The sequence below is a fragment of the Emys orbicularis genome, chromosome 16 (genome assembly GCF_028017835.1).
Source record: "Emys orbicularis isolate rEmyOrb1 chromosome 16, rEmyOrb1.hap1, whole genome shotgun sequence".
Classification (NCBI taxonomy): domain Eukaryota; kingdom Metazoa; phylum Chordata; order Testudines; family Emydidae; genus Emys; species Emys orbicularis.
In genome coordinates this window covers 15657650-15680469 of record NC_088698.1, presented here as the reverse complement: position 1 = coordinate 15680469, position 22820 = coordinate 15657650, and the positions used below count along the sequence as shown (strand labels likewise).

The 22820-nt window shown below is 40.0% G+C and overlaps 1 protein-coding gene across 1 annotated transcript; it reads right to left on the bottom strand.

Moving 5' to 3' along the window:
- Positions 1 to 181: 181 nt before the first annotated feature.
- Positions 182 to 22199, bottom strand: TOP3B (DNA topoisomerase III beta). Its single transcript, XM_065417618.1, has 18 exons — positions 22116 to 22199; positions 21787 to 21950; positions 20805 to 20936; positions 19632 to 19738; positions 15283 to 15357; positions 14144 to 14340; positions 13513 to 13669; positions 12234 to 12347; positions 10332 to 10422; positions 9802 to 9956; positions 9435 to 9540; positions 7626 to 7772; positions 6671 to 6844; positions 5669 to 5797; positions 5015 to 5164; positions 3754 to 3854; positions 3279 to 3480; positions 182 to 690 (listed from the first exon to the last, which is right to left on the bottom strand). The coding sequence occupies exons 2-18, from the start codon at positions 21854 to 21856 to the stop codon at positions 221 to 223; spliced, it is 2577 nt and encodes an 858-aa protein (XP_065273690.1). The 5' UTR covers positions 21857 to 21950; positions 22116 to 22199; the 3' UTR covers positions 182 to 220.
- Between the last annotated feature and the right edge of the window lie 621 nt (positions 22200 to 22820).

The following is a 22820-nucleotide window of genomic DNA, read 5'->3' as shown; positions in this document are numbered from 1 at the left end:
AAAGGATTCAGAAGCATGTAGTTGGTCAGGACTGGTCACCCAGGGGGATTTTTTAGTATTTGCATTTGTGTGAATAACAATTAAGTTTGTACAAAGATCCAAACTGTTTTACTTTTCTAAAAAAGACAAATTTTAAATGATCAGTGATATTTTTAAAATGCACTGAGAAGAAAACAAAATTTTATACAAGGTTTAATTTTTAATAGGTGTTGTGTGAGCATTATACAAAGTATGCAGCCAGAGCTGCCATTTTGTCCTTGGGTCTCTTTGGGTTGGGTCTCCTGCCCTTTCCTCTTCCTCGACCCTGCCTTTTCCCCTGTCCTCCACGATGCATAGGGTGCCTCGTGGCAGCGTGCTTAAGCTCCACCAGGTCCTGGAACACAGGGTCACAGAAGACACAGCCTGAATGCTGTGTCTCATCACCAGGGAGGGGAGACTTAGCTTTATTAAAATCCACATCCACAAGGGCCGCATCGCATGACTCGCAGGTCTCTGGCGACACTCGCACTTTGTGGGCATTCTCAAAGAAGTGCACAATCACATTGCATTTGTTGCAGGCCATCTTCCACTTGGGACCTGACGTTGGGTCTAGTACCAGAACCCCGTTCTCGCATTCCACACACTGCCCGATTCCAAGCATGCTAAGCGAGTGCTGGCATGTTGGGTGGGTACACTCGTTACAGCCCATCCCTAGGGAAAAGAGTAAAACCACATCATCAGAAACTTCGTGTTCTATTTTTGCATTTTGCAGGAAATGTGATGTAGGATTTAAACAGAGCTAAATGTATTCTATATACCCCGAGAGCCCTATGCACAATACAGTGGGTTAAGGGTGAAGTCTCCAGCTTAACTCAGTCTTCTCAGCTCAGAAATCTAGATGCGGAAACAAGGAGAATTCAGTGGTTCTGGAGTAACAGACACCCCCCCCCCCAAATGTTAAAATAAAAATCACCCAATGATATAAAATTGGGTCCAAGACTTAAGTAGGTAAGACTCCATTCCGATCAACCCATTACTATTCTGATGTTTGCTGTGGAACTACTCCATGGAAGTCAACAGTAGAGCTTACAGTATCAGTGAATCATAGCTAAGATAGAGCTGAAGTAGGACATGCAAAACTCTTGCCCTGCACTGCCACTGTGATTGCTCTGAAGAGTTCTCAATGTCACTGTACAATGAAGAGTAATGGAGAAATTTATAATGAAAATACACTATGTCCCACTGAAAATAGATTTATTATGTCCACTTGTTGTCTCATATGGAGACTGTAAGCTGTTTGGAGCAGAGAACCACCTTTTATTGTGTGTGTATTGTATTACCATACCATGATGGAGCCCCAATCCACAACTGAGGCCTCGAAGGGTTACCTTAATATGAACAAGAATCATGATGATAAAAAACTGGCATTTTAGCTAGAAGTTAGTCTCACATTTCCCAGGCTAAATGCACCTCTGACCCCTCCCTGTCTCTCCTTGAGTGCACTCCTCTTTCAGGTATCAGGCTGTGAGCCACCACTTTGCCTGTGGTAAAAATCACACAATTCCAGCACTCTCAGACCTGTCCCTGGGCTGCAGTCCCTTGTGTACCAACCATGATTGCCTCTGCAAGACTGACTTAGGTTCAGTACCTGCAGTTCCCTTTCCTCCAGGAGCTACAAGTAGTGGTATCTAGTGACCAGAGAGCCGTCTCAAAGAAAAGTATTGTTTATTTAGGACCAAAGCATTTCAGAGAAAAAGATCTTAAGACACTGACCAAAGCTACACACACTACTGTCTTTCCCTTAAATTTACCATTCCCTTGAAGCCAGGGAAGGCCCCAGTTGTTTCAAACAATCCTGTAGAACTTGTCAGTCTGTGTTCTCCAAGGACAGCTCACTGACAACTCCTCCCTTCCTCTCTCTCAGGATCTTTTATCTAGAGCCATTCTGTTTCCTTCTTGCCTGCTTTTACAATAGCCTCCTATTAAGCTAGACCAACACATTCCTATGGGACGACCCAATAACCCAATATAGCTACACAGTGATTATCTCACTGCTCAGGTCACACACAGAATTCATAAAATTATTACACAGCAGCTCCATGTCTGCCACAATGAGATCTATGAAACTTACTGCATATTAGTTTGCAAGTTATTCTCATCGGAATGCTCAATAAGATGCATTGAATATATTGAGTGCTATGAAGGATACCCTGCATGTGCAGAGAGGCTGCTTTCTAATTTATTTTGATTTATAAAAGCAGCTGTAGTTGTCCATCCAGTGCTCAGAGTGCCCACTTTATAAACTGAAAAATAATACATTACTGCAAACAACAGTAAAGGGGTTTTCATCTTTAAAAAAAATCCCACTCCACATTACGGGTTTTTAGAAAGGCTCTATTTTTAACATAACTGGCCAAATATGAGACTGATAACTATCATGATATTTTTCAAATAAATTATTCATTTTGGGGAACTGTGGCAAATATTTTGCCAACACAGACAAACTTGGTGGAATTTATCAAAGTAAAATGGTCAAAAATAACTTTAAAAATTAGAGTTGAGCTAATAATGAACACATTTTAAAAAGTTAGTGAATAAAAAGAATTTAAAAATTCGTTAATCCCCTATTTTCCCTGCCTTTAACTCATTGCTTTACCAGCTCTAGCAAGTATCTTTTCTCAGTCTAAAGGAAATTCACAGCAAGTATCAAGAAGATTAGTTCAGACGTTAAAATCAATCCCTGTAGACAGGGATCTATCAAGGAAATCCTGTTAGATTCTTAAGTGCAGGAACAGCCAGAAATGTGACTGAAAAAAATAGCACCTTCCTACTCAAGAGATCTGTTCCTGTGTATCTTTAAGTCATAGCCAATTACTTCGCTGACGAACAATTTTAAGAATTCCTTTTAGCACAGAAGAGCCAATAAAGTTGTGTAAGAACAAACTGGTTTCTACTATTCCTCATGCATCATTAACTGAACTAAAATCCAATTGCAGAACCTTTGTTAGTGACGATCAAGGGGCAGAGAGAAGGCCCCAGCTTGTTTTTAGAAACTTGGTTAGAAAAAGCACTTTTTCAGCTCTAAACTTGGCATATTTGGTATGGAACCTTTGGGAGGCAACAGATATAGACACTTGTGATTTGGTTTTGAAGTTATTTAACTGAACAGAACAGCATTTTAACGTTTGTACCACTGACTGGGAATCTACTAAAAATGCATCACAAAAGACCAAACAAACAATTGATTTTAAAATGGTTACAATGTGATTGATCATTCTCTCTCTCAATGGAAGCTCTACCTTTTTTCATGTCCCTGAAGGGTGGATGGTTGTAACAGTATGGACACAGTGGGTAGCTCTTTCCTCTGGATCCGGAAGACCACAGCACCAGCTCAAAGTCATCCAGGGGGCAACGCAGCTCTTTGTAGAGTTTGATGGTACCATTCTGGGGAAGGCTGTATGTTTCATCACAGTGAGAACAGTGTAGACGGCTTGGCTTGGCCTGGAAATAGAAGAAGAATCTCCAAATAAGCGACAGCTCTGATCCACTTTGTAAGGTTCAAAACCTCCAGTAACCCAACTGTTATTGCCACCTGGTCTGCTCCATGGGTAGAACCCCCTTTGGGCCTTTGGAGAAGCTCTATTATGTTTTACAGAGAGGCATCTGAGACGAGATACAGATGAACCCAAATGTATTAAGGCAAAAGATATTTTTAACTATTGATCTTCAGCAAGTAACTTTTGAAGTACAAACTCAATCTCTAGGTTACCTTACCTGGATGTACTTCATAAAACGATGGCATTTGCCACAGCGAGAAAGAGGTTTCCCTGTGGCAGCTAATGGTGAAAAAGACACTTCCATCAATTCATCCATACCTGCAGAAAAGAAATTGCATAGGTGTTGGAACCCTGCTGTTACCTTTTTCCCATGGTGAAAATCACCCCTTTCTCTGCACAAAACGTCTGAGAAAGGAGTCTGTTGGGCCAGAAGCAGATACAATATTTAGTGACAAACATGCTGTATCTGTACACTCTGTTTGCAAAACAAATATATGTATTAAAAAAGCTTTCTAAAAGAGCTGTAATGAGCATGCATAAGACACAATATATTTCAGCCAGTTTTAGTGTTTTGCTTCTTAATACCTACCCACCATGCATCCAGGTGACAGATTTCAAGTGCGACTGTGTGCGCGCTGTTGTGATGGAGTGTATTCAGCCTTAGCAGCTCCCAGCTGGGGGCCCCGCTGTCCTACTACACCCCACCCCAAGAAGCAAGTTTGTCTACAGAGGCTTCTTCAAAGTGGCTATTTTGGAAACCACACAGACTTGGCCCTCCAAGGGCCTGAAGGGCTAGTAACAGCCAATCAGGACCTTGCTGGCCCAGATAAGAGGAGCTGTCTTCCCTTAGCACTTCAGTTCCTGGCTCAGAGTAGGATCAGAGGGGCAAGGCAGGTTGCTCCTCTCTGGAGAAACAAATGTAAGGAATAGCCACAGTTCGTTTTCTGGATGCATTTTGCAAAGCTGGGTTTTCAGGGAGAAAGAGATAAAAGGGGAGATAAAACCCTGAGATAAAAGGTGAAGCTAAAGGGCCCAGGAAAGAAGCAGCAACTCATAGAATTGCAAAGTACACATGGCTGTTTATAGGGTCCTTGGGTTGGAACCCAGAGCAGTGGGTGGCCCCGGGTTCCCAACCAGCCACAGGTAAAGTGGCATAAACCCCAAGAAAGGTCTGGAGCTTATTTGGGAGCCTGAATAAAGGGCTGAATTTAAAGGGCCCAGAGCTGGGGCTGAAGACCCTAAGCGAGGGCAGAGTTTATTGGACTCTTTAATACCCTGGAAGGGGTTCATTTGGACTTGGTGACACTGCATCCTGACACTCAAAGGCACTCCAGAATGAGTGCCCTGTTAACAGCTGTTCATTCAAGTTCTCCATGTACCTAGCCCCTTGAAAAGTCTCCTAAAGAATTATGGATTCTCTCAACTCCTTACCAACAATTAGCCAGAGTTGGAGAACTTTAGGTGTGAAGGAGCCTTACCAGCAATAGAATCAACAAAGTAGTGAAACTTCCTTTTGAAGATATCAAGGGTGTGCTCCAGAACCTGCTGATAGTTTGCTTTGCCTTGAGCTATCAAGTTGAGTTGCTTCTCTACTGCACTGCGGATTGTAGGAAGCACCAGCTCTGCATCTAACAGAAAGTCAGAGAGACAATGGGGAAGCAGCAATTAAACAAGAAGGGACATTGGCAAACAACACGGGGGGGATTTGTCAGACAAATCGCTCTCAAATGAACAAAGAATGCAAACTGAAAAAAAGACAAATTTTTAGTTATAATGCTAGGGATTACAAGTACATCATTCTCAGACAAATGTGATTTGTAAGTTGGCAGTAGCCTTTTAAGGTCTACTACCTGGTTTCTTCTCTATGAACCCTCCTGTCCCTAGAGATGCAGTCATTGTGCTTTTCCACTCTCCCAGGGGGTGAAGAAGAGGCTTTCTCCAGACATCACTGCAGCTCAGCATGTGGTGGGGGGACAAATTGTGCACAGCCTAAATTCTATGCTTCCACGACAAGAATGAGCTCTGCAGTCTGGGGTAGTGAATGATCCTTAAAATCCCTCGGTGTCCAGAGTTGGCCAGGAACATAATTAAATGAAAAGAAAACGACAGAAAATAAAACAGCAGCAACTGACCTATTTTGTAGTAACCATGAACCAGAACAATGCCAAGGTTTGTAGGTTTCAATCTGCGTCCGCTCTCCACTGTGACGTAGTTCCGCTGGCAGATGTTGTTAATGTGAACTGGGATACTTGCATCAGTTCCTGTCACACACAAACACAACATCCTTCTTGAACACAAATTACAACTTTACATGCAATTATTCTAGTCTCTCTTCCCCTTTCCTGGTTGTAAGTCAGACATTAACTCTCTCTCATGCCTTGGGCAAAGTCTAACATTCAGTTCTCCTCACTTTTCCACATCATTCTCCATTTCTCAGCTACTTCTTCCCTTCTTGCTTAATAATTCATATGTTCTTTTCAAATCTGCAGGAATGACTTTTCAGTTACAAGAATTCTGCAACACGTACTTTGCTTTTAACTCTTTTGCTGCTTCCAGGGAGACCACTATTATGGCAACAGCTTTCTCGTATTATATGTTGTCGGCCAATATATATATATATCAATGAAACTCCACTAGAATAAGGGGGATAACTAGGCCTTTTCAGGAGGTGTGCAGTTCACTGTACTTAGGAAACAGTTTAGGTAAAAAATAAGTATTATAATACTGAAATGTACATGCTACATTAAGATACCATAGCCAACATGTACGAAGCATGCTGTAAAAGCAGGAAGTCAGTCCCTGGATGGAGTGAGCACATATAATCTCTGGTTAATTGAGGAGTAACACTGATGGGGTTATACAAGGAATACGGTTTGGTGCTCCTTGGCCATAAGAGTAGTGGACACGAAATGAGATGAGGATAGGAGAGAAGGAGGGAAAAATGTGCAGGCAGATTCTTGAAGGCCACCTAAAAGATGCCAAGGACTTTGTGATTTGAGAGGAAACATAAGCCATCATTGAACATATTTACAGGAACACTAAAAGGCCATTCCTGACAGAGAAACTTCAGAAGGGCAACTCCTTGCCCTCTGGGAGGAGTATTACATCATCATGTAAGGGAGACAAGTTCCTACCAATGCCATGTTTTTCCATCAGTGTGATGAGTTCTGCTTCAGTCAGGTAATCGGGAGGATTTGTTTGTTTCTCCAGCAGTTTTACTTCACTGACTGGGAAAACATCTCCCTTCTCACAGTTGGGGAGGCTCTCCTCTAACGGGATGCTTTGCCATGGCATAATCTCGGTGAACCCTGTAAATGAAAATAAATGGAAACTGAATCATTCCACAACTTTCATTAGGCAAGATACTTTCTAATTCTAACTGGGGCTGTACTACACAAGTCAAGGCTGAGAAGCTGACTTAATGGCTGTTTGCACTGCCACACAGAAGATCATGGATACCAGATTCCTGTTCCCTAAGACAAGGCTGGGAGCATTAAGGAAATAATGCATTGAATCTGTAGAAGGAGTTGCTTCCGCCACCCAACATTAACACCTCTGTGTTGATTCTGGAATGCTGTTGGCAGGCCCCAAAAGTCAGCCCTCCTTGGCCAGAAATAGAACGGTGTGAGATTGAACTTCAAAGGGGCAGGAGGGTTTTTTTAAAATACCAAGTGTGATTAGGCAAGATTAGCACAAAGCCTTAAATTATTTCCTTTTAGTACCAACAATGAGTTTGCCTTAGCAAATATAAATAAAAGACTGAAGAGCATACAATCTAAAACAGTTCATGTCTCCTCCTGCGTGCAGGGGCAGCGCTTCTTAGCATGTTGTGGGCACAACTGGAACAGAAATCCTAAAATGGGTCACACTGGGAAATCCAAGTGTGGGGATGAGAGCAAGAGTTGGTTTATTTTTTATTTTTTTAATATTCAAAAAAAAAAAAAAAAAAAAAAAAAAAAAAAGCTTTAAATCCTCCCCACCCCGGCCTCAAAACCCCCGCTTTTAATTTAATTTCTCCTCAACTTTTTATTTGGGGGTAGAGGGAGAAGAAAGTCATAACTAAAACTGTTGTTCCCATGTTTTCCTTACCTGGTGAAATAACCATCTTTCCTACACAGGTAAAATGTTCAGGACCAATAATACAAGAAATGGTGGTTTGGAGATATTTGCAATCAGCGCAGAGAGTGGCAATGAAATGTCTAGTGATATATTCATATAATCGCCATCCATCACCGCCTGAAGACACACAACACCTTGTTACCCACATAAAATCTACTCATGTTGCTCTACAGAATACTTGTTTAAAAAAAAAAAAAAAGTTTTCTACAAACTTTTCAGGAAAAACTGGCACTTAAAGTTAAACAAATCTAAAAGTTCACCTATTTTCTCTTTTAATGTTTCTTTCTTGAAGTTCCTGTATACCCAAAACACAGAATTCTGCACAGTAGCACCTTTAGTTTATTTAAGCTATGAGTCACCTTAGTTCTCATGAAAGTGAAAGATTAGTAGCACTGGAATGAACTAGGCATAGGTCAGGCAAGTGCTATGCAAGTTTCCTCACACATGTCTGCTACAGAACTGCTGCCAATACTCTCTTGAGCAAAGAATCCCAGTTGTGTTATCTTGTGAGCTGATTTCGTTATGTGTGCAACTGACAGGATTAGGCCAAGATCCTCACATTTATTTTTATTTATGATCTAAAATCAGGATCTGAACTTGCATCTCTAGTGCTAGAATACTATTGCTGTATCCCACTGCAAAAACCTAACCCCAAATTTAGTCCTATTACTAAATTCTAGTGGCCACTCGCACAAGTGTTACAATAGCTCACCTCTTGCTAGTTTTAATTTAGCACAAAGTCATAGCTTACATTTCATTGAGTTTCCAATGCTTCTGTAATAGTAATAAATAATTAATTATTATTATTATTATTAGCAGCATTTATAGTATCACCTGCGGATTTCAAAGCACTTTACAAAGGTGGGTAAACATCATTATCCCCAATTTAAGGTAGGTCAACTGAGCTGCAGAAAGGTTAAATGGACTTGCCAAGATTTCACATAATGAGCCGCTGGCACAGCTGGGAATAAAAATCACAGCTCTTGATTCCCATTCCCATGCCCAATATGTTCTACCTAGCTGTAGGCCTCTGTAAAAGGGTTATGCAATCACTCAGTCCCCGAACACTCTTGCCTTTTCTGTTGAAGCTATGACTATTTTACTGATCTATTTATGGAAAGTTGAAGGCATTCGTTAAAACTATAGATTAGTGCCAGCATCTCTTTTCCATAAAGATTTTAATTACAGTTCTTAAACAGTGTATAGATTATCTTTTTTTTTTTTTTTGAACTATACAAACTCCCTTTTAGAGATCAGAGTACAGAAAGGCAAAAATTAATTTAAATAAAAAAGACAAATTATAGAAAATGCAAAAAAAGTCAGTTACTTTACTAAATATTTCACTTACAATCCCATAGAAAATAAATTCAGACTTAAAAGCTGCCATTCTATTCTAAATCCACTCTGTCAAGCTTTGGTATTACAGCATACATTGATTGCCCACTGAACTTAAAGGTACTGTAATATACAGGCACAAGAATAGTATTTCATCTTTAGCTCTGAATTTCCTTGCCATTATGAGTTTAAGTCAATTTTCAATATTAATGTAATGTAGTTTTCTGTACGTTAATCTACTGTTCCCTTATACTTCTATTTCAGCTTTTCAGGAGTTCCGGTGCAGTCACTAACTTTACTGTTTTTTTTTTAATTATACCACCAGAACAGGATCAGTGACTCAGTTTTTCCTGAAAATACCAGTTGGAGTTTCCAAACCATCTCAGGTACCCAACCCTCTTGCAAACTACTCTATTTTTTTTTTATAGTAAGAGTTGTGTGTACCTAGTTCTGCTTCTGTTGCAGCTCTCATTGGAGTAATTGGAGGATGGTCCCCTGCATCATGACCTTTCCTTGGACGATTAACACCTTCTGACAGCAATGCCTTTACCTACACAAAATGAAAAGGAGAAAGCAGAAACAAGTTAACACATCAAGTCTCTCTACAGACTAATCTGCTTTTCAGATCAAATCCATAAGAACACAAACCACAGAAAATAGTTACAAGTTTGTATATTGACTACTTAGGTCTACAGACCGTTAAGAGATGCTTGTGCTATTTGAGAGCATAGATTTCTTGATACTGTTTTTCCTAGAACACTGGCCAAGAAAGAACTTGTAAAGCATTTCAAATTTTGCTTCATATACTTACTGTTTCTGCCCAGTAAGGGTTATTAGTCTGCTGTCTCAAAGATTCTTTCAAGTCAAAGTTTTCAGGATAGTGGGTTGTTTCAGTTCGAGGGTAGCTAATATAACCCTGAGTATAAAGTCGTTCTGCTATTTGCATAGTATGTTGTGGACCCATTCCTGGGGGGAAAAAAAAAAAAAAAAAATCAGAGAGCTATGAAGAAGATTAATCTCTGCCATAGCAAACATTTCCCCATGACAGGTCTTAAATGCACTACTATGGTGTGTGTATTTTCTACAAAAGCATTTCATGACCAGAATCTGCTACTTTACCCAACACTTCACTGCTGACAAATTCTCTAAATTGTATCAATTCTGCTTTGCTAAAACAATGATCTTATATTACATTGTAGCTAGTAATCACTTGCCTGCAATGCTAACAAAGTGTTCTAAATGTGCTTCATTTATTTCATGAAATGAGTCAGAACCCAACACATTTTCTCTTCAGAACAGTTTTAAAACTGAAATGTTTATATCTCCACATTATCTACATACCCAAAGCAGCGCTGGCAACTCGTAACATTTCCACCGTGTTCAGCGCCAGTGGTCTCTGCTTTGCTTTCTCCTTCTTACTCACAGATTCTACCTTAAAAAACAGAACAGCATTTCCCCAGTAAGTTCTGATCATGTTTAATTCATGATACTAGCATTAGTTTCATAATTCATCATCTAACAGCACTACACAGGCTTGTATTATCTATTTTGTTTTATTCTCTGGGCTAGTGTCCCCCAAGTCCTAAAATATTTCTTATTTCAAGGAAATTTGATTGAGGGAAGTTTTAGTAAAGGTTGAAAACCTGGCCCTAAGATGTCTTTGTGCTAGAGGCCAGTTTAGCCCCAAGGTTAGAAGATGGCGAGAGGTAGCTTACTGACAGGGGAAGGGATAGCTCAGTGGTTTGAGCATTGGCCTGCTAAACCCAGGGTTGTGAGTTCAATCCTTGAGGGGGCAAAATCAGTACTTGGTCCTGCTAGTGAAGGCAGGGGGTTGGACTCGACTCAATGACCCCTCCGGGTCCCTTCCAGCTCTATGAGATGGGTATCTCCATATATTATATTATTACATCTTTACCTCCCACCCCCTCAGCTGCATGTCACTTCAATCAGCTAATGATTCAGTCCTTAATCCAAATACAGTATCAGTTCTAACTATGATCCACATTTTTAAAGGCTTCATCCACATTCTTGGAAACTTGCTGGGTTTAAGCACATACATCCAAACATACTGTCAAACAAGTATTGTATAGAATAGAACTGGCAGTTAATTGGCTATACAGACTATACAATACTATGTATGTATGGCTTCTGTTTTAGGTTTTACCAATAAAAACCCACTATACCAAAAAAAAGCCACCCCAAAATCTCCAGATGTTTATCTGAAAAATACCAGAAATTATTACTTGTATCTAAGGTCTTATCTATGCAGTAATGTGGACTACTGGGGTGTGATTTCTTAAATGCATTATTGGTCCGTGTAGGCTCTGCTGGTGCACATGAAAGTTTCCCATGTGCTTTAATGTAGTGCTGTCTGATGGGTCTATGCTGGTTATGTATCTCTACATCCTTGCAACCGATACCTGTAATCCCTCATAACCCAAGCCTGACCCCAGATGTACAGTACCTTCCCTCTTAACTTGTGTATATTTAATTTTAAACATTAACTTTAATAAAAATTTTAAATCTGTTAAAGCATACTAGGAAAGATTTACAAAGAGACTACTCTTTACAGTATGTACAAACAGAAAGCCTGGAAAACCCCTATTTTTGGACATCTACGTAAAATTTAAAAATTGCTAAAAACAACCCCTCCCAAAACAGAAGCCCTAACCATACACACAACCAAGCGTTTCACTACAGGAATATTGCCATATAAGTAATTAAATTCTGATTTATAAAGTATCTCCTGGGAAATAAGAAATCTATTCAGCAAGGACAAAGCAGTATTTCTCAGCAGGTTTAATAATACAGACTTCTTGTCTAAAGGAAGCTGCCTTCCACCATGAGCGATGTCAACTCCCAAAGTCAATATTATTATTTGTATTATCAAGCGCCTAGGTGTCCCATCCATGGATGAGGACCCCAGTGTGCTAGGTGCCATGGGAAAGGGGCTTCCACTAAGAAGACTACATGCCTGTAACACTAAAATGACGTGAACCACAATCATAGCTCTTCTACCTTTCATTCTGCATGCACACTAAATGGAACTAAAACCAAGACAAAAACGACATTTTATTGAATACCTTTTCTATTTCAGAATTAAAATACTATATATATGGAAAATATATAGATATATATCTAGATATAGATATATAGATATAGACAGATGGATAAAAAATATAAATTACTTAGTACTTAAGCCATATGATATATGGCTTTACTTGTACTTACTACTGTTCTTACCTTTGCTTCTCTTGCCATCTTTGTTATGTTTAGGAACATTTGAGCAATCTCCCGATCGAACACCCTCACTCTATCCCACTCCAAAGTGAGAGAACTTTCTTTTTCATGGTTCACCTTCCGGGGGAGAGGGGGGGAAAAAAAATCTAAGTTTTTTGTATTTAAGTACAGGCTGACACACTCAAGCATTATTAACTTCCAGGCACCGTCTAAAGCCTCCTTTTGCATGGACTTCTGAGAAAGATGTGGATTCTTAGGGCCAGGGTTGTAGATGGCCTAGCTGGAGTTTCAGGGTCTGGTTGATAAGTTTCATTGTACTTGCAGAGTAGTCAAATAACTGAAATGTTGAACAACCGATTTAAAGTTCCTTAGTGATTGTGGGTGTTTTAAATGACATGGAATAGGCAGCAGATAAATCAAAATAGTTTGTGAATATAGATAACTATTCCATTTGTAATTATCTTAGACAGAGATGATTAATACAATGCAGTTTTAAAATCCTGATTGTAAAAAAGTATCAACCTTCACCATCCTGGTAAAGATGCTAATAAACTTAGGCTCTTGGAGAACAGAAATCAACATTTCATGCTGACATTCAGGAGAAGCATATCATGCAGGACTGGTAAAGGAAACAAGAACTGACACACATTAGCTTTCATCTTTTCATTTAAGATAGAGCAGTCTATTAGCTTTTTATCATCCTGCTACTACTTGTTTAAAGAAGTCAGTGCACACACAAACAACTTTTTGGTTAGTTCTCAGAGCTTCAACACCAGCAAGGCTAGTGAAACTGGTGTGAGCTACCAAAGTATTCAGAGGACTCACCTGGCAATTAGCACACTAAGTGTTACACTTTGCTTCAAAACTCTCAGGCTCAGCACTGTGTTTTTGGCAGGCTAATTAAATCATGTATTGACTATAACTAGAGGATCAGTGCAGGGACTTACTTATCTGAAGCAACCCATTTTGAGTAATCATTCTGGCTGAATCGAAGTTCAGACTGCTAGGATTCAAGAAGGCTGACAAACTGTGCATATAATCACTTTAATTTAAAGCTGACATCTTTGAATCTGTTCTATGAAGAGTGATCACATGCATATAAAATGAATAAAAATCCATCAGTTCTTTAGACTGTAAATTATAGGCAATCTGAATTCTAGAGAGCTGTTACAAGTGCATAAGTTAATACATAGAGACAAAATAAAATTAATTTTACTGATAAAATGTGCACTAAATTTCACATATACAAAAACACACAACTATGAATGGCATAAAAAGTTACCTTGGCTTGCAGCACCCAATAAGTTTCAGGTTTGAAAGACTGGATTTTATCATGTCTTTCTACACAGAATCCAAGTGTTGGGGTCTGACATGGCCCAAAGGAGATGAGTGAACTATCTAAATTGCCATATTTCCCCTGAAAATATTTAGTCTGAAACCTAAGAGAGAAAATATTGACAAAATTGTTTAAAATTTTTTGCATGTTAATAAATTCTATTCCCTTCAAAAGGGGAAATTTTCATAAACTCACATGGATACATATCAATGTAAGGACACACAGCCATCAGAATATTTTTTCAAGAGTGACCAAAATCTTTAATAGTCAATGTGATAAATAAATAATCCTTCCACATAGGATCCTGCTACCTCTTGAAGAGACTGGGAAGAGGGACTGAGATAGAAGTCAGGGTATACAACATTTTTACAGCCTGGTTCAAGAAGACTCTTTAGCTAGAGAACATATATATCAGAACTGCAACGGACAATCAGTGGCTCTTTCATAAAAATGGAATTAAATTTCACAAAAAAGTTAAAATTAAAAAGAAAATTAGGGTTACAGTTTTAATTAAAAAAATATTATATGTATAAACTAGGTAAACAACTATCAGCACAAGAACAATCCTCTCTGTTACCTTGTAAATGCGCAGCCAATTCTCAGATCCAGCTCCTGGCGGGCGTCCACTGACAGAGCCTCATTACGATTGGGTTCTCCCAGGCAGTTCATAGCATTACAGATGTCTGTGTCAGTAATGGAACTGAACTTTGCTCTGTAAACTGTCTTTTCAGTGCCACGAGGTTTATTCATAACAGGAAGAACAGCATCAAGAACCTAAGGGAAATAGAAGTATGTGTTAACAGTAATAGGAGGGCAAGGGTTTTCGTGTCTGTGCATCTCTATAACAAAGATTACACAAAATAATAGCCAATATATTACCACTTTCTTCCCACCAATGAGATTTCATGCTTTTCCATTAATATGCTGGCAAGAGCAGAATTGCTCATATACACATTAGAAACACATTAAGGAATAAGCACATCATAAGCACCTATTTACTAGACACTGGCAGATGGTGAAAGTGAAGCACTATTTCTAGACAAGTGCAAAGAAGAAATACCCATGGGATTTTGCTTGGCAGAGTTCACAGCATCACCCTGCAAAAGTTTGCCAGCTTCAATCTGAATTAACCTTTTAAGGCCTCAAAGACAATTCAGTCATTATGATACAGTGCTAAATAAAGCTGCAGATGAACACTATTTTATTAAAACCACTAAATAAAACATAGCAAAATCCACTAATGTAGTGTGTTAATCGCAGGTGTGGGATAGGTACAGAAGTAAGGTTGTGCAAAGTGATACATTATATCCTTTTGTGGAAAAATTGTTAATTTTAATTCTATACCTATTGTGTACCAAATCCAAATCCCTCGTGCACTTTAAGCTAAAATTTCTACCTTCCCAATTAACAGAGCACTGTGGTGGCCAAGTTTTTACAAAGACAATAAAACAACTATTCCAGCTGTGAGATGTAGAAGGACCTTCGCCACACACAAACAAAAGCTACAAGATTGATTTATGATTTTCAACTAGTGCCCTTGATGTTGAAAATCCAGGAGTTATTCACCAAGTTATTCCATGCCTTAAAAATCTACTAGTCTAATTTTTGTGTAGCCTTTAGTACATATCCACAAACTAGTAAAATGCCTGGTAACACAATGTGTAGTAAACCTACATGTGTTATGGTTTTATAATAAAATAGTAATGAAAATCTTACCTCAAAACAGATGTTTTCCCCCTCCTTATCACAATCCAACCATAAAACAATGTAGTCACAGCCTCTTCCTTCCACCTATAAAAGAAATTAAAGTTTTCCAACAATTGAAAAGCAACTTCCTTCTGTTCCTAACTCTTTCAATGTTAGTATATTTATCTTCTACACTTGTGAACTCAAATTCCAAACTGGTGATGAAACAGAGACTTTATTTGGGGGAAGGGCCACAGTAGAAGGGAAGAGGAGTATAGTGGATAAAGCATGGGACTAGTAGCCAAGACACCTGGGATCATATTCTCCACCTTCCTTCCTCCCTCCCCCTTTTCAAAAAAATCCACCTGAAAAAACCCAACTTGTTCTGTGAATCAATATAGTTATAATGAACACACACTGGTGTAGGATTGTACTGTACCTACTCATGCCTTTAAACTAGAAAAACCTCAGAGCAAAAACCTACTATTTATTTGGGATCTCTTAATGACGATACACCTCAACAGCTTCCTTGCAGCTGGATTCTATTCCTGGCTCTGCCACAGACAGTGTATATAACCTTGGGCTAGTCCTTTAACCTTTGTGTCTTAATTTCCACAGCTTTAAAACTGGGATACTATTATCTCATCTCACAAGGAAGTCATAAAGCTTAATTCATTATTTGAAAACGCACTCAATCCTCAGAAGGTCAGAAGTGCAAATTGTTGTTATTTCCAAAAAGTATTATTTTGTAAAAGCAACCACCCCCACACTGCACATCCAGCAATACAGCCGCCTTCTGGAGACCGCATTTGTGGGGAGTGATAAATGAAGGACATAACTAGTTTTAATAAACAGCTTACTTTCCAGGGTTTATGCGTGCTACAAATGAAGTGAATTGTGAAATGAATGAATTGTGTGCCTGTTGTGCCTATTGTACAAAGTGACACATCAAGGGTCAAATTCTGAAAGCAAAGGCAAAATTGAATTCAATGGGGCAAGGATTTAGCACTAACCAAACAGCTGCTTATAACAATAAAAGAGAAGGCCTGGTGGATTAACAAAGAGCTGTAATGAGGAAGACTGAGGCTATGGCTACACTACAGCTTACGTCAGTGTAAGTTATGTTGCTTAAGGGCATGAATAAGTCACCCCCCCTTAGCGACCTAAGTTGCACCAATCTAAGCACCAGTGTGGACAGTGCTGTCAGTGGGAGAGCTTCTTCTGCCAAAAAAGCTACCTCTGCTTGCAGGGGCTGGGGTAATTAAGTCCACTGGAGAGCTTTCTCCCGTCGGCTTAGAGCGTCTGCACTAGCAGTGCTACAGCGATGCATCTGCATCAGTGCAGCTGCACTGTTGTAAGCCCTGTAGTGTAGCCATATCCCCAGATTTAGGAGCACACTTATCTAGCTCTTTCCAGATGGTATTCTAGCACACTGAAAGGCAAGACTCCCAAGATACGAGATGTGGCGAAGATGGTGTGACAGTCAGGGTCCAGACACCAAGGGTTCCAAAGAGGATGGAGCTAGGCTGTTCTCAGTGGTGTCAGATGACAGAACAAGGAGCAATAGTCTCAAGTTGCAGTGGGGGAGGTTTAGGTTGCAGATTAGGAAAAACTTTTTCACTAGGAGGGTGGTGAAGCACTGGAATGTGTTACCTAGGGAGGTGGTGGAATCTCCTTCCTTAGAGGTTTTTAAGGCCCGGCTTGACAAAGCCCTGGCTGGGATAATTTAGTTGGGGATTGGCCCTGCTTTGAGCAGGGGGTTGGACTAGATGACCTCCTGAGGTCCCTTCCAACCCTGATATTCTATTATTCTATGAATCCCAAAGAATAAGCAACTGAAACAACTGGTTATATACACTGTTATTGTGTATAAAAATATGTCAAGTAAGGTCTTATGAAAGCTTGTAATGTCCTAGACTTGATGGTCACTAGGAGATATATGTATTCATTCATAACTATAACCTGTATACATATACATGTGGAGAAAGTTGTAATTGTAACTATACTGCATTACCGCACAACCTCCTAGCAGTGTGGTGAGGCAATCAGACAGGGAGGAAACCTCCCAGGGCAGGCTCCAAGCACCTAGCACTGTCCAGTCAGGAAGAGACAACAATGGACAATTAAAGTTAATGGGAAAATCCTGAAACAACTTGAAACTGAAAAGAAACCCCCAGTCTGAGACACACACACCCCTTCCCTTCCCATGAATTACCATAGTCTGAGAAAAAGGAAAAAAAGACTACAAAGCATTTGAAGTGAAGGTTATCCAGAAACCGAGGGGCAGCATCTAAGTGAGGTGCTGTCTATGAAGCAATGGATCCCCTCTAGGACAGAGGGCACGCTGGGAAACTGTTCAGAGGAAACAGGTAATTTGTATTAGGAAAAAGGTATTTAACTAATATTGTACAGAAGTGTAAAGCCTGAGATGGTTTATTTTCTATGTAACTTGTATGCGTTTGCTTTTCCTTATTATTTCATCTTTGAATCTATGATTTTTCTATTAAATAATTTTTTTGTTTATTTCTACCTCAAGCAGATCTCTGTTGTGCAAATTGTGTGGAGGGTATGTGCCAAAGTGAACTGAGAATTGGGGGCAGATTTCACACCTTCTGGGTGATAAACCAGCAGGGAAAAGTCCAAGTGTCAGGTAGTTAAGAACTCGAGAAGACAGATTTGGGGGGGACTCAGGATCAGAAGGGATTGTTGAGGTCACTCTGCACAAAGTAACTAGCCTGGGGGAAGCCAGGGTGGGATTATGCTTGCAGGCTGGCTACTGGTATCAGAGTGCTGAATCATAACAGCATAGCATTAAGACATCCGAATTTACAAGACAGGGGGTGAAAGAGAACATTACTGGTCTGGGTGATCTCCAAAATGTTACAGATGGCTACAATTCAAGAAGTAACATATATTTCAGACTTTGAGAAACCACCCCCCCTTTGGGGGCAGAGTTGGAGGACATGTTACAGTGTTGTGGAGGAGATGGTACTCTTCCAAAATCATCCGAAAGGAGAAGGAAATGGTTGGGGGTAAACAGATTCAGTTTCCACTATTAAAATGAAGCACTGTAGAACCTCACTAGTTTACACTAATCGCCAGAAGACAAAGATATGGGATTTTGTTACCTCAGGTGGCTCCCGATCAGCAGCGTAGCGGGGGTGCTAAGGCAGGCTTCCTAACTGTCCTGGCACTGCGGACCTTGCTATGCCCTGGAAGGTTCCCGGCTAATGGGAGTGCAGAGCTGGTGCTCTGGGCGGGGGTAGTGCACAGAGCCCTGTGGCCCTCCACCCGCCTAGGAGCCAGACCTGCTGCTGGCTGCTTCCAGGGTACAGCGTGGTGTCAGAACAGGTAGGGACTAGCCTGCCTTAGCCGGGCAGCACCACCGACGGGACTTTTAACAGCCTGGTCAGCGGTGCTGACCAGAGCCACCGTGACCCAATGCCTTACATTCCATGACCCAGTACTGGGTCGTGACCCGCAGTTTGAAAACCACTGATCTAGTCTGACCTCCTGTATAACACAGGCCATAAAACTTCCTAAAACTATTCTTTATAGTATATCTTTTATAAAAACTTCCAATCTTGATTAAAAATTGTCACAATAGAGAATCCATTATGACCTTTGGTAAATTGTTCCTATGGTTAATTACCCTCACTGTTAAAAATGTACACCTTATTTCTAGTCTGAATTTATCTAGGTTCAACTTCCAGCCAATGGATCATGTTATACCTTTATCTGCTAGACTGAAGAGCCCATTATTAAATATTTGTTCCCTATGTAGGTACTTATAGACTGTAAGGGGTGACGATTTTAACGTTCTCTTACATTCAGGGAGCTCAATCTATTTAGCTTATCAATCACTATACGGAATGTTTTCTAATCCCTTAATCATGCTTGTGGCTCTCCTCTGAACCCTCTCCCATTTATCAACATCCTTCTTGAACTGTGGACAATACAACTGGATACAGTATTCCAGCAGCAATTGCACTAGTGCTAAATAAAGAAGCCAGATAACAAGGTAATCTCAAGCAGGAGTAGAGAGGTTATGTATCCAAGGACTGCATTAGCCCTTGAGGCCACAGCATCACATGGGAGCTCGTGTTGAGCTGATTATATACGGCGATCCCCAAATCTTTTTCAGATTCACTGTTTCCCAGGATAGAATCCTCACATTGTGGATATGAAGCCTCTGTTCTTTGTTCCTAGATGCATACATTTAGTCATGCTTGTAGTTAGAGAGAACACTAACCATTTAATTTCTCCCCTCCCAAAAAACACCAGCTTTAAATAAATATATGGAGATATATCTATCTCATAGAACTAGAAAGGACCCCGAAAGGTCGAGTCCAGCCCCCTGCCTACATCGCAAAGAGTACCTGTAAAAATTTCACCATAGTCAATTTGGGGTTAGCTTCTTTCTTTTCTGTAGGGGCTTTGCTAAAAAGTTCTGCTGGATCCACTTTGTCCCAATTGTTATATTTTCCTGAAATGGGAAAGAGTATTAACTGGAGTTCTAAATACCTTAAATGAAACATTTATTGTACAAACACATGGCTTTCAAAGCTTATCATAGCATGCTGTCTTCAGAAATAGCATTCTTTAGGGAAGTTCGGTCCTTCATACGCCTCCACCAGGTACCATAATGACCTCTAACTTGGATTTATATTAAGATCAGTCATATTTTAAAGGGACATCAATTAAAAACACATTTCTAAAGGAAATTTGTTTTGTAACACATTGCTATAATTGAAAGATTAAAGAGGAGAAAAAAAGCTATTTCTCTCTATTTCGGCAATTTACTCACTTTGAGCATTTAACAGTCCTTTATGCATAATCAATTTCATTGTTTCTCCTATATAGTCAGTTGGGTCCCATTAGCTTGTTTCTTTTATCTTCCATATCTCAAAGTCATTGTTGATTGTTATTTCTAGCACTAACAAGTGCCGTACCTCTTCAAAGCACTGTGCAAACTATTAAATCCTCCTAACATCTGTGAGGTAGTTAAGTATCATCTTCATTTTACAGATTGAAAAACAGTTCTCAAATGACAACTTCAATGTCACAGAGTGAGTCAGTGACAGAGATAACATTAGAAACCAAGGAGTTCCTAGTTTCCAGTCATGTACTTAAGCCACTACACAATGCCTTGAATATTCCATCACATTTTAGACAGTGCCCTTTTAATAATATTTCGCATTTATAAAGTACCTTCCATTCAAGAATCTCAGTGTGTTTTACAAACTTGAGCAAATTTAGCCTCTCATCTCCCCATTTACAAATTAAAATAATGGAGGCAGAGAAGGTAAGTGACTTGCCCTAGATCACACAGAGTCTGTTACAGTGTCAGGCATGAAACCTAGAGCTTCCGACTTTAGTCCATGTCTTAACCTGAAGGCTATCCTTTCTTTCACCCTCCTTTCTCTTATCCAATTTTCACTGCAGCGCTGACTCTGATTTTACCGTCAAGAGTTAACTTTGCACCAGTGTTGTTGTTTTTTAAATAGCTGCACAAACTGCGCAAATTCAAACAGATAACAGATAGACAATACCTATGAAATCCAGAGTCATCACATGACCACACACAGATGTCATTTTGAAGTGGACACTCTGTCCTACGAATGATCCAGTGTACACATGCACAGAGCATGCTCCGTTCAGCCCTTTATGAGAGGACATGTTTCCTATTACAATAAAAATAATAATTATTAACAGGCGCTAAAATACTGAAAGTAATCTTGTTTCTTGCATCATGAAATTCGCTCTTCCCTCTGTTTATCAATTCAGATTTCCCTGAAACTCTTTTCCACACTCTAAATAAGTTTCTCTCCTGCCAACTCCCACTTTTGGGCCTTTATTAACATATCACTTTATATTTGGAACACCCATTTATTTAAAATATCCCAAACTTCCTTCCTCTCCTCTTTCAAAAATTCCTTCTGAAAGCTCAACTTGTCCTGTGGATCAATACAAGTATAATGAACACATTCTGCTCTATATATGATCTGTACTGTACCAGCTCATGCCTTTAAGCCAGAAAAACCTCAGAGCAAGGGATCTGCTATTTATTCGGCATCTCTCAACAACAGTACACCTCAATGTACAGTAAAAATACTATATTAAATAACAAAAGCAGACTCCTGTCACAGAGGCTGCTACATTATTTTTCAATTTTATGGTTGTCTGAGGGGACGGGAAAATGGAATGATGTAGGAGAGCTCTAGAACAACCTTTTAAATTCTGAGTGCCATGCAGCTTCCTCATGATCAGCTGTCTGCAGCTGGCAGCCCATATTAACATTGGGAGGTGACAGCTGCCCAACAGCATCCAAATTAGCTGTCCAGGGCTTTTTTAGCTCCCAATTTCCCTGAAGTCCAGTAGCCTTTGTAACATGCAATCAGTAAACTGCTTCACTTCCAAGCAAAGCCATATGCTTACATGTTCTAATGGATTTAGTCCCTACAATACAAATATACTGTTTGTCAGAAAGAGAAACAAAAAAGGCTGAAGAGATTAGCAAATTTTCCATCTTACCTCTTGAGAGGATCTTGGCTATAGACTGAGCCAGAGAAGGCTTCTCTGCAACCATAAACACTGTCTTCATTTTCAGTTGAGGAGTTCAAACGGCTTCACGCCTTAATCGTGGAATTTTAGCTTAGCATAAACTACAGTTTATTCTCCCTGTGTTATCCTTCGACCTAAAAAGAAAAAAAAAAAAACCAGCTCGAAATTAAGTGAAATCATTTGTGGAAAAAATAGTATACAAAAGTGTGCCAACAATACACATTTTCCTGTTCCTATTCTTTTTCAAATAGCTATTCCTTTCCCCTAGCACTTCTTTAGGTACTCCTGTGGTTACTTACCAGTGGTGTCAGCATTTCTATTAACATGCAGAGGTTTATAGCTTGACTAAGAATTCACTCCAGGATGAAAGCTGCCATAGTTTTCCAACCAGGAACTCCTTTGGGGGCTTCAGACACTTTTAAATGACTGGAGAAAATAGAAATTTCCACTTTCGGAAGCCTAGTTTAAAATTCCATGATTTTTTTTTTCCACTCAAACGCAACTTTCCAGGATGGATGATCCATAATGGGAACTAGCATTCTTAAACACTGTTTTTCCAAGTCCAAACCAAACGAAGTAGTTCTCTCATTCCCCATCCTCCTTTCCCAGGTTATCTAAACCAGTGGTTCTCAACCAGGGGTACGGGGCCCCTTGGGGAGGCCTCAAACAGGTTTCAGGGGACCCACCAAGCAGGGCCAGTGTTAGAGTCACTGGGGCCCAGGGCAGAAAGCTGAAGCCCCGCTGCATGGGGCTGAAGCCCAGGGCACTCAGCCCCGCCACCCAGGGCGGAAGCCAAGGCCTGAGCAACTTAGGGCTAGTCTACACTGGCAACGCTAAAGCGCTGCTTTAACATGCCTTGTGTAGTTGTGGCGCTTTCTAAAAAAAACACCTCCAGGAGAGGTGTAGCTACCAGCACTGGTGCACTGTCTACACTAGTGCTTTACAGCGCTGAAACTTGCTGCACTCAGGGGGGGGTGTGTTTTTTCACATCCCTGAGGCAAAAA

Bases quoted from the DNA above. Each gene is read 5' to 3' on its own strand.
- TOP3B (XM_065417618.1), bottom strand. From the start codon at position 21,856: ATGAAGACAGTGTTTATGGTTGCAGAGAAGCCTTCTCTGGCTCAGTCT. The intron at 19,739-20,804 runs GTATTGTCTATC...TTCCCATTTCAG, and splicing joins GATGACTCTGGATTTCATAG to GAAAATATAACAATTGGGAC. The intron at 10,423-12,233 runs GTAAGAACAGTA...CTGTTTTTTAAG, and splicing joins AGATGGCAAGAGAAGCAAAG to GTAGAATCTGTGAGTAAGAA.